This window comes from Helicoverpa zea, chromosome 18, assembly GCF_022581195.2.
Source record: "Helicoverpa zea isolate HzStark_Cry1AcR chromosome 18, ilHelZeax1.1, whole genome shotgun sequence".
Classification (NCBI taxonomy): domain Eukaryota; kingdom Metazoa; phylum Arthropoda; class Insecta; order Lepidoptera; family Noctuidae; genus Helicoverpa; species Helicoverpa zea.
This window is the reverse complement of record NC_061469.1, coordinates 7,655,282-7,667,896: the sequence shown is the minus strand read 5'-3', so window position 1 is coordinate 7,667,896 and position 12,615 is coordinate 7,655,282. Positions and strand designations below refer to the sequence as shown.

At 39.5% G+C, this 12,615-nt stretch overlaps 1 protein-coding gene across 5 annotated transcripts in view; it reads right to left on the bottom strand.

Moving 5' to 3' along the window:
- LOC124638691 (protein gustavus) overlaps positions 1 to 12,615 on the bottom strand; it is a 62,801-nt gene that overhangs the window by 8,407 nt on the left and 41,779 nt on the right. The window contains exon 1 of one of the 5 annotated variants that reach the window (XM_047175712.1): positions 10,540 to 10,719. The exons of the other annotated variants lie outside the window; for them this stretch is intronic. Coding sequence (XP_047031668.1) covers positions 10,540 to 10,586 — 47 coding nt within the window. The 5' untranslated portion in view covers positions 10,587 to 10,719. Of the gene's footprint in view, positions 1 to 10,539; positions 10,720 to 12,615 lie in introns of those variants that run through there. 5 annotated transcript variants of the gene reach the window in all.

The following is a 12,615-nucleotide window of genomic DNA, read 5'->3' as shown; positions in this document are numbered from 1 at the left end:
GTGAGCGACGAACGCGACGCGACGCGACGCTGCGAACGCGACGAACGCGATCAACTCAAAGGAATTCCCTACATGCGGCCTATGTGACAGTCTGCGGCGAGACGCGACGTAACGCGTACTTGTTTTGAGGGCGACCAGACGCGACACCGCGAACTATTCAGAAGCGTTGATTGTTGTGGGACAAAAAAAAACATAAATATTAAAGAAATCGTTTATTAGTACAAACAAGTTGGAAGATTGTTGCTGTCTGTACTTTAAATATGAACTTTCAAGCAAAATTGTAACACAACTTCTCCATGATTTGAGAAGTAATGACCAAAATCACGTAGGACATCTGTCGCGTATAGCATCGCGTCGCATTACGTCGCGTCGTGTTGCGTCGCGTCGCGTCGCGTTCGTCGCTCACGCAGGACACCGCGTTACCGACTAAAATCGTAGTGTTCCGTTCTAGGCCTTTTATATACCAGGGCCGCAGTATCTCTTTCGAACAACCCGCAGCCCCGGCTGGCCCTGGCCCTACTGGGCCCCACTGATTTCAAAACACCTTAAGACTAATTCGCGGCGAACCTTAACACCGCGATACAGAAAAGCACAACGCCATCTATCGAGCTATCGGGAAGCTCGCGATTGAACAATGAGCTACAGGTTAAAGCGCGAGATATCATTGCACTTCTTACGTATTTTAAAAACACATCGTTACCACGTTTTAAAAACACCCAGCGCCATCTATCGCATACCTCAAGAACTAAATAACTTAACTAATACTTATACCAATTAGTAATTCGTTGAATTATAGTTATTTCAGGATAACGCGGTGTCCTGCGTGAGCGACGAACGCGACGCGACGCGACGCAACACGACGCGACGTAATGCGACGCGATGCTATACGCGACAGATGTCCTACGTGATTTTGGTCATTACTTCTCAAATCATGGAGAAGTTGTGTTACAATTTTGCTTGAAAGTTCATATTTAAAGTACAGACAGCAACAATCTTCCAACTTGTTTGTACTAATAAACGATTTCTTTAATATTTATGTTTTTTTTGTCCCACAACAATCAACGCTTCTGAATAGTTCGCGGTGTCGCGTCTGGTCGCCCTCAAAACAAGTACGCGTTACGTCGCGTCTCGCCGCAGACTGTCACATAGGCCGCATGTAGGGAATTCCTTTGAGTTGATCGCGTTCGTCGCGTTCGCAGCGTCGCGTCGCGTCGCGTTCGTCGCTCACGCAGGACACCGCGTAAGTAGATGTAAAAAGAACAGTTAAGACGATAAAACAAATTGTACGTCATCCCTCGGGAATTCCTCATTTTGGAGGATTCATTATCGTATCATTTAGCTTCTAAATTTATATGTTCATATTCGTTTGCAATATATAAGTAGATGTAAAAAAAAAACAGTTTAGACGATTAAACAAATTGTACATCATCCCTCGGGAATTCCTCATTTTCGGGGATTCATTATCGTATCATTTAGCTTCTAAAGGACAATGGGCAGATTGGTATACCCCACCAATAGCAATGTCATATATATCATTGGATAGGCCTTTTTATGTAGAACAATATTTACTATGACAGCTTTGCTGAAATGTTTGTCCGTTCTGAGATATAGATCAAAAACTGTGCAAAAGTTAGAACTAAGTAATCTATTGATAACTCAAGTTTTTAAAGGAAAATCTAAGAACTATAGTTCGGCCATTCAGAGAATGCGTTCCTGACACGTCGCGATTGAACTGACGACGTAACTACATTCATTGATTATTGATATAATAATGTTGTTTTAATGCTCCTCAATTGTTAAAACGGTAAACAACCAGCAAAAATATTTTTATCGTAACTGCAACGCCATTGCAAAGTTACGTCGTCAGTTCAATCGCGACGTGTCAGGAACGCATTCTCTGAATGGCCGAACTATACTAAGTGTAAGTCTTGTATGAAAGAAAATCAGATTACAGTATTGATTAGCATCAGTTTTAAGATTGTTTGTAATCTATATCTCAGAACGGACAAACAATAGAACAAAGCTGTCATAGTAAATGTTGTTCCAGTTAAAAAGACCTATCCAATGATATTTATGACTTTCCTATTGGTGCGGTTTCTCACTACGCCCAACATCCAGTTGGTACAATAAAAGGTTGAAATGCTACATAATAGTAACAATTATGGATCCTAACGGGCACAGTAGTACTTACAAGACTTAAAGTTATTAGTACTTAGATTTTCCTTTAAAAACTTGAGGTATCAATAGATTACTTAGTTCTAACTTTAGCACAGTTTTTGATCTATATCTCAGAACGGACAAACATTTCAGCAAAGCTGTTATAGTAAATCTTGTCCTACATAAAAAGGCCTATCCAATGATATATATGACATTCCTATTGGTGGGGTATACCAGGTCCCATATATTTGTGCCCATTGTCCTTTACATGTTTATATTCGTTTGCAATATATTACCTTGTTTTAAACGACACACAGCGCCATCTACAATCCATCCATCAAGCAAACAATATTTTTGTTTTCCCTCGGGAATATCTATTTTTTTCGGGATAAAAAGTACCCTATTATTTAATCCGGACTTCTAACTTTACGTCTGCAAAATTTCAAAGCAATCGGTTCAGTAGTTACGGCGTGAAAGCGGAACAAACAAACAAACAAACAAACAAACTCACTTTCCGATTTATAATATTAGTAAGGAAGTAAGGATGAAGGTGTGTATGTTTTACATTACAGTACATTGCCGCAAAGTCGAGTCAGGTTTGGATAATGGAAACCCTGAGAAATCGAGGACAACCTTCGAAAATTGGAGGCACAAATCACTAAAACTGTTCTTAAAGAAAAATAGTCAGATCAAACCAAAGACAAGAAAGGTAAATACAAGCCGTAACGCGAAAAAGTGAGGAAACGAGATTGATCAGCTGTGTTTATAAAACTCGACACAATGCAGTTTTAAAATTATGAAGAAGACTGTCTGGATATAAGATGGCACTTGAAATCACATTCGCATGTTTCGTTAAATGATTAAGGAGCATCAGAAAGATATGTTACTGCTTTATGATAACAACGCATATGAGATGAGCAGAGCCTGTACGTTTATCAAGTGGGTACGTTCTATAATAATAGCCCTCCCAATTTTCAGAGATTCAATACTGAAAGGATATAGGCATTATAGCAGTACTTACTGGCGACAGAAATCAATCGATACACAAGTATTAAATAAAACCCTGATTGCTGACATTTTAATTTGTAACGCAAACAAAAGTGTCATCTACATGCGAAATTGAAACGTTGGTCCGAAACTGAATTGAATTCTGAACCGACGGGTGGATTAATTGTTAATTGAATCACAGCATGTACATTTATTATTTAAGCGAATTTAAAACGATACAATGTCAGACTTTACTTAATTGCTGAAGTAAAGAGGACGCTTATCATAAATGAGTTATTCTTCTCGCTTAGTTCAGATAAGTTTGGAATGGTTGCGGCGCAGAAACAATAAATTGCCTACATAATACGTGTGTGTTAAAATCAAGGCTCGACGGCTTCATAAACACGCTTTAACATTTCTCGTGACAGTTGTAGAAAGCGACGACTTCGATACTGGGGTCATCTTACGAAAGAGTGGTGACTCTTTCGTCGGTCTTTCGTCGGTGGAACGATGTCGTGCCATCTGGAGGTATGCGCTTAATTTCCAACGTGGCCTTTACTTATTATTTTATTTTTAACAGCAATAATTTGAGTAAACCTACTTTCCAGCTCTCGAAGAGTCAGTATCTCGTAAATATAGAAATTCAGTATTTTACTTATAAAATATGTATAGCAAAATTGTCAGGGCAAAGAAATCTTTTAGCATATAAGCTTCGTGGGTAGGTACACTCATGTTGGATATAAATCTTAAGTTATTGGTATTTTTGTATGAATATGTATTGTATAAAATTGGTATAAATATGGGATTAGTAAACCAAATAAGATAAAACGAGTACGAGTAACAGTTGACGTATAAAAAATTTAAGCCCTAACCTAAAAACGCTATCCGTCACCTTGCTAAGTGATTTTTCTACTTGAGTTGGTTTTGTCTCTTGGCTCCGATAAACTATCTCTGGTTTAAATAACAATTAAATAATCGCTAGGGCGTGTCGGTGCAACCTTGTATCGGTTGCCGCGTTGCAACAGGGCCTTGTGTCAAGGAAAAACCTACTTAGCGGTTTCCCTGGCCCTGAATTGAGATAACTTTTTTTGGATATTTTTCTATAGAATGCACGGATGTTAAGAAATTCTAACGCCGAATGTAAAAGTGATGTAGGAACTGGGTTTTGTTGGTGGTGAAGTTTTTGTGACACTTTGAGTGTGTGTTGTTATGTATGATCGGGAGTGTATGCCGTCGCGGTACATTAGTCGACAAGTCGTATGATATAAGAGGTGTTGAATAACGATAGTGGTGGGTGATGATTACATAACGAGGCGGTGTGACGAGGCGCGTGCATGCTGCGGTGCACTGCGCCGCTCCTCGTGTCAAGGATGCCTTGACTCAGCCATATTATAATGAAGATATTGTGCCATGGTCACACATATCACCTAAGATTATTGTCTATAAATTATTTTGTTTCTATTTATGTACGTTAGGAAACAAAATAACAGGAAACCAGTTCCTGATCAAAGAGTTTATAACCTTATGACTTTAAGCCACTGACGTGCACGAAGTGGTTAGTCACGTAAACAACAAACAGGTAAAATTAGAACATTTATGTATAGGCACATGGGGAATCCAGTTATATAAACGTCATGCCACAAGCCGCTTAAGATTCCACGAATACAGAAATATCGTTTATACGCATTAACGTGATGATAACGATGATGGTCAATTATTGATTTTAGAAATCTGGTTATTAAGGTTGTGATTGACGCTGATATTGTTAGTTCATTAAGTGGGAGTGCGTTTTGTCGTGTCGAGCGCATGCGCAGCAGTCGAGGGCCTTGACTGCAATGCGCGCGCGCCGTAGCGTGTCAAGGGAGCGCTGCTTTCGCTGCCACACCTGCACCCGGCCTATACAGACATGACGGAGAAAAAACCTAATAAGGCAATTAAAATAAATGTTCAACTCAACACCAATTTCATCAGCTCTGCTGTATAACTGCTTTTGCTGTACACTGATTAGGTCAGAGGTCATTCTTGTAGAACACACATGATGGGCGTTTAGAGAAGGACAAAACTCAGCAAATAAGGAACCTAACAAGGATAACCGAATCTGGGTCATTGAATATTAGCTCAGCATTTGTACACAATGGCTTATAACAATATGGTGAAGGCAAGAACAATTTAAACAAGGCCTTCTCCAAGCAGTTGTGTAGGCCTTAACTTGTCATGTGAATTACCTGTGCTGAGCAATGAGCATCACTGCAGAAGAACGTAACTAGATTAGTCAATTACAACAGCATTTAAAATACTTCGACGAGACTAATATTGAACTGAGCTACGCCAAAGTACCTTGTTTACTTTGCTAAGAAAGTAAAATGAATGGGAACACTCAATTACGTTAAATCACAACGCGAGAAGATTTCGATTTTCAGTCCAATCGTGCGAACTAAACAGGGGCTGGTGTAAATAAATCTGAAACCCAAATTGGAGGCGAGACCCGGAGTATAAAGAAGTATCGTGCGAAGACAAAGCCGAGCAATCTTCTAAGTGGTCTGGAAGGCCGGCGCGGAACAAAGCCACCCTACACCCCGCCAGCGCCGCGACGCCGCCCCCCACAGATAAGCACACCCTCCGCTTTTAAATGCCTTTAGCACCACCGAATGAGTCCCCGTCTAAGGAATCCAATGAGAAACTTAGCAATATCTTCTTTGGGAACATCTCTAATGTATATCTAATGAGTAATGAATAACTTAATATTAAGTTGAAATGTATAAATCTGTGCTGGCGGAACGTTTATTAAAGAGCTTTGAGTAAAAATAGAATGTAGAATTGCAGATACAAACATTGTCAACAGTCTAGTAACCATTAAACATAGATAAGTAGTTGTACCCATTAAAGTTTATAATCAGTTCATGATCAATATTAAAGTATTCGTGTGCTTCGATTCTAGTATAAATGCAAGCAGCGCAATTTTTGTGCAACAGCCACCAGAGTTCTCGCGCTTTTACTTTTCAACTTCGTATTCAAAAACTATGCCGCTCGTAGTAATGCTTTACATAACAGGTTTTCGAATTAACCTGTCGAATGTTTTGATAACATGTTTCTATGTATGTCACATTCTCAAAAGCTAGGAGTACTAATTTTGTGTACTTAAGAAAATGTACTAAATAAAGAAGCTCGAAATACTCTTGGTGAAGTTTTGAATAAACAATATTAAATTGGATATGCTTGATAGATAAAGTATAAATATCAATATGCCTCTTATAAAATAAAGAGCACTTTCGTACAGCACAGTTAAAACATTCTCAAAAATGTAAGTAGAACCTAAAACGAAATGAAGCTGTAACAAGTTAGTTGCAGTTGTACAACTTAATGCTACACTTCGTCCAGTTCCTTCACTCTAAGCTAAAAATTTAAAACGTTTTGGGCTGGCACATAAAACTGGTAGGAAAGCTTTTCAAGTGGTGTGCGCAAATAAGCGAGTCTTTGAGTTAGAGGCACATTATACTCGTGCCTCAGGAATGTTACAAGCCTCGTCTGTGTCTGAGCCACTGGCGACCGCAATTTTCGGTTGAGGGATTATTTAAAAAGGACTATTTTTTTGTAAGCATTTATCACTTTGAATACATTTTTATACTTTGTTAGATCCTATATTTGTGATTACGATTACGAAAAATTAAAAGAATAAATAATAACTTTTCTTAAATTTGTTTCTCAGTTCAATCTGGTGATTGAAATTATGTGACAATCATAAGAAAAAGACCTGCTTGCTCTGCAAATAAGGCAGATTTATATAGATGGTCAATAAGAGTAAATTAGTTTTTACAGTAAATTCAGTGAAATTCCAGCAACTTGGAGAGTGCCGAGCCTGGGGTGAGGGGTGCGGCGACGTGAATTATTCATATTCTCGTACCTCAACCGTCAACTCGTCAGCCCGCGACACTACCCTTCAGGAAGAGCAACCTTCTACGTTCTAAAGTATTTTAACATCCCCGTAATTAAGGGTACGACGAATGTTTCTACTTGTTAAACAAATACGAATAAGTAATGCAGTTGCTAAAGCTTTTAAAATTGCTGAGGGATACATACGTACTGCTGATCTTGTTGAATAACTTATCATTTATTTCTGAATGAAATAATACTTGATAAAAAAATTGTTGGTATCAAAATAAGATCTCAAAATCCATGTGCTACAAACTATGACTATGAGAGACTATGAGAGACAAAGCATATCAAAATAAAAACGAGGTCTTGCAAAAAATATCTGCAAATTAGTTTATAGTGAAGTTGTTACTAACTCGAAGGAACACGTGAAGTTCTTACTTAAATATGGTGTGGGCAGGAAACAACGTTATTTGCTAAGCAAATCGCGTCAACGAAGCGTGACCCAAGTTGATGACGAGGATTCTGTCGCTTCCGTGAACACTAATGCCATCCAACTTGTATTATTTTTCATAATAAATAAGAACAGTAATAAGAAGTTAATCTTTGCAGGTAAAGTTGTGGACTTGCCACATAATTCAAATGAAATGGTAACACAAGTGAAGATAGCAAACGAACAGCTCAGAGCGGTGGAACAAAAAACAGATTGTTTCATTTTGTTTTTCTGTGGAAGGATCAACAATGCCGTCTCGGCTTGCTGGAAACCGGTATGAGGCGCGGTGGTGGCCGGATCAAACGCCTCGCGGGTATCGACCATAACTTCAATGTCACTCCCGATACATTTCTACTTCAATAATACTGATAAACTACACCTTGAGGTAATGCCTTCGCTCTTAAAAATACAATAGCTTACCATTAGCTCAATAACTTAGTACGTATTTCAACAGCTGCTTCCGCATAATGAGTACACACGAAATTAAATACAACATAGTCATCAGTCATGTCTATATTTTTTACATTTGTGTTGTTTGACAGTGCGTTTAATTAATTGTAAACAAAGGTCTTAAATCAGTGGAATCGTTTCGAATTGAACAGATAACGACAATAATCAGTTCCTACTGTGCTAGTGTCGTAAATATAGTTGCTGTAATGAGGAAAATCTATACTCGAACTATTTCGTTATCGAGTTGTCAACATAGATGATGAAAGTGTAATAATAATAATGTTGAGCTTTTACTGAACAAATAACAGATTGATCTCGCATCTACGTAAAGAATTTTCATTTCCTAGTGTAGTGAATAGAATGTGTGTACCGAATCGAATGACAATCACTTGTCCATGCAAAATGGATAAACCGGGAGCGTGCAAAACGAAAATAATAAAAAAAGCACAGGGATATACAGTATGAGCTAAAACGTTATAAATAATAGAGAGCACAAAAGGCAATGGATAAATTGTGTGGCGTGCGTATGTGCTGCATGGGGCTGCGAGTGGGGTCAACGACACGCACCCCGGCTCGCAGTGGGGCACACAGGACGTGAGTCACTGCTGGGGTTACCAGCTGCTGTCGGCAAAAACTACCCTCCTGGCTTGCCTGTTATGCGGCCGTACGCTAAGCTTTATTATTGTACTAATTAAACTACGTCATTTTGTTGGCACGCTTACTCTACTTTCATTTAGTTGGAGGACGAAACACAATTGTTTATCATTTTTACTGAACCGTAAAAATAATGAATATTGTCTTTGAACTTAACCCAGAGCTCAGTTAGGCTGATATGGAGTACAATGCAGCAGTTACGGAACAATCGAAGGTGTCCACTTCTCAGTTAATGTCTGATTGACACGCGTGTGAAGTTGTTGCTATTTCTATATGAGCAGCTTAAAGTTGAAGTTAATGTTGTGCGGAATTTGATTTTGTCACCGGTTTGGTTCGCGACTACGCATGAGGCTATACGTAATATCGATTGTGATGTTGGGAGTGAAAGCGGCAACATATGCGCCGGCCTCATTCGCTTTATGAAGTGTGGATCTCGGCACCATATGGTACAGGCAGCTGAATGAACTCAAACATTTCAATATAATGTAGGTGAAACGCTTTACAGTATTGTTATATCGCAGATTGACTGTGGTAACTTTTATAAGTTATTTAAGTAATCCCCTTCAGTTTTAATATCGCTGAGAGAAGACGGAAAGAGTTTTATTCTAGGTTGAATACAAAAATGTGGATGCGTTATACATTGTGAATGAAACGCAGCGCCTACAAAGGGCGAGGGACTAGACAACCGTCCTTCACCTAGGGCTCGCTGGGCATCGATCCTGACTCTGCTCAAACCAGTATTTATAAATATTACTCGACAGTGAAAGTCACTTCGCTTTGCGAATTAAGTGTACCAGTCCGCTGGACGTTTCTGACGTACATCTTTGAGCAACAGAAGGACAATGCACCTAAACTTTATACGTATTTGTTTGCTAACACAATACATTGTGTGCTGCAGATTTATTATGAAGCGTGTCAGTTGCGTGACTCACGTCGTTAACTACCAAACTTTAAAGGCGGAAACTCGCTTAGCAAATGACGTAATAACTATTGTAGTTATTCATTATAATAAGATCGACGTGAGAACAATCGCTACAAGGAGAAGGCAAGCATTAGGCGGTCTCTACTCGGCATTGCTAGAGTTCCCATGATAAAGAATAGTAGTTGGGTGAAGGCATCATGCCGCGAGGCGTCAATAACCTCGTCGGTACGGATCGTGGAGGTTGCAATAAATACGACATCGTCGGCGCTGGCCTGGTCAAGAGCCTTTCAAGGCCGGGAGGCGAGGCGGGGAGTGCGCCCGCGCCCCACATCTGCGCCTGGGCCGAACTACTCTTACCCTGTCGCATTCCACCAGAAATGAGGCGTTCTCGCAACGGACCTTATAATGGTGGAACTGTTTGGCCTGTGTTGCCGCAATCTTTCAAATTAGGACTTTACAGGTTTCTTAACAGTTCTCACAAAAAATTGGTACAGTCAAGCAATGTCGTATCATGCAATGAAAGGCCAAAGTTTTTTGATTCATCTCAACTGAATAGAAAATTGACAAGCTTGGTGCGTTCAGGGTACAGAGTCAGAGGAAAATCGTGACCGCCAATTTCTTACACATTACGTGTGCTCGGGTCGCTGGTTTCGTAACTTAGTTGCCAAGGTCACACAACACTAATGACTTTGTACTTGAAATTTCGATGTTCAACTTAAGTGCAAATATTGCAATCGCAGTGAAAATCCTTAACATCACCAATTTCCATAGCTTCCCACGACGATTTCGCATGTATGTTACAGCACTGAACTATGGCTTAGTACTCAAAGCCGTTTTAACAGGTATAGAAACACATGAGATAAAAACACAAACACTTCAACAATCCGACTCGACAGGTAGAACGCGTTGAAAAGAGACGGACAGACGTCACTCGTAGGATTCAACTTCAACAAAGGATCGGTGAATCGGTCGTGACGGGAAGCGTGGTACGGCGATGCGAACTCACCGCAGCTCGAGGAAACGCGCGGCCCTTGTTCTCCTGTCACAGGACATGTCGTATATGAACGGGTTCACTGCTTAAACCACTTCACCAACGAGATGTAGAAACCATAGTTGCGAACAGCGCGCCAGCGTCCGCGCACCACGAACACTACCAGCGGCGGCGAGAGAACGCGCGCACTGAACCACGTTCGGCTTGCGCGAGCTACCTGCCGTTTCCGCGGCGCGGTGAAGCGGAGGTGCGCATCGCGGCGCACGCGCAGGTATACGTGCCGCGGCCGGGGGGCAGCCACTCTCCTAAGCTTAGGGCCCCGCCGCTCGCCAGGGCTCGTTCCCCGTCAAAACAATCCCGTCCCCACCCCCACCCTGCCGAGCCATAAAAGAATCCGATAGCTACAATAAAATTGAGGCCACGTTCCAGTACTGGAAGCAACAAGGGAAAGATTTGACCTATACTTTTACTAGAAACATTCAATTTAATCGCTCTATAGGTATAAAAAACGCTGAGTTACAATATTTGTTCTTAGGACGATTTTATAATAACCGCCCCTAAAAGTTACTATTAGTTTGTGTTAGACACTATTCATTAATAATATGTTAAGTAAGATAAATTATATACCATTGAATTTAATTAACACGTGGTTCTAATTGGAAATTGCAGTGCGTGCAGTTCATTCATTCACAATCTTAGAGAAACTTTAAGTAAAGAGTAAAGTTATGGATTCGTCCTAATTTACATGTGAATATTGCTTGTTCAAATATGAGTCATTTCAGAAGACTTGACCAACTTTCACCAGTACTCGTGCAACAACAATTAACCGGACGAAATGTACATAATGTAGGCCCCAATGACCCTTTGTTGGGCTTGTCTGCCGTTCTTAAAAATAGTATACAAGGATACGTGGCTTTTAATATAAAGACTAGATTTTAATTTTAGCAAATTAAATGCACCGCTAAACGTGTAGTTTCGTAAGTCTAGAGTTTTAAACAGTTGAGAATATGCAAATAGCTTTTCCCTTTGTCTGGACAAAAGAACTGTTCACAACTCGCATTAGTGCCAGCAAAGAAGTGCAGGATCCCATTAGGGATATTTTAATAATGGTCTTTTAAATAGGGGCCAAAACGCGATCATGAATAATGAAAGTTGAAAAATGTTTTGTAGAGAGTAACTCGAGTCGTTGACGGGAGTTACCTGGCCGTATTTTGAAACAGAAGGGCACACCTGCGATTGTGACCTGACGTCACAAAGTTCCTTCACCTGTCTGTCGGCCGGCTATTCATCTTGTCCCCTGCCACTCTGATAGCTACTTAGGCTAAGTAAAGAACGATGCCAGCCATCGAACTGGCCAATGTAAAGGATTTTTGCTTATTTAGTTATTCACTACGCGTTTCATGTTAAAATTTTAGACATGGCTTGGGCTTATGTTATTAACATACACTGTTATTAAAATTATTTTTCAAGTAAACCGACGTTTAACTACTATTTCAATAGTTTCATTTTACAGTACCAATCATCATTAACGAGCCAGTTAAGTGATGATTTTTCCTTGTATGAACAGGTTTATGCTTAATAATTATATGGGAATAATTCTCTTACAATCAAGCTCCATTGTGTATCTTTATAAAATACGTAATTATTCTTCCTGGTAGTTGCATAGTCTAATTTCGTCATAGCAGAATTTATTAATATAATCGTATTAAACAGTAAGGGATAACCAGAATTTAATTAACCAGTAGACTAACTGGATGACACATTTGTTTCAACATAAGCAGTTACAAAACAGACGAACTATTGCAGCTTGTTAAATTGGACACAATAATAAATATGCTAACGATGACTTGAGGAAAACAAATATATGTACTAAGTTTTATTGATGAATCTAGTTCTGAATTTAAGGATTCAATTTATCTTTTCTTTAGATATAGAGGTATTATTCTCTAATTCTCCTTAGGCACAAGTATGGGTGTATAAGTCCAACAGAACATAATATATATCTACGTTATCCACATACTGAACTTTCAAGATCCAAAATTTCCTTCATCTATAATATAATATATTTTAAGATTTTAAGTAATATTTATT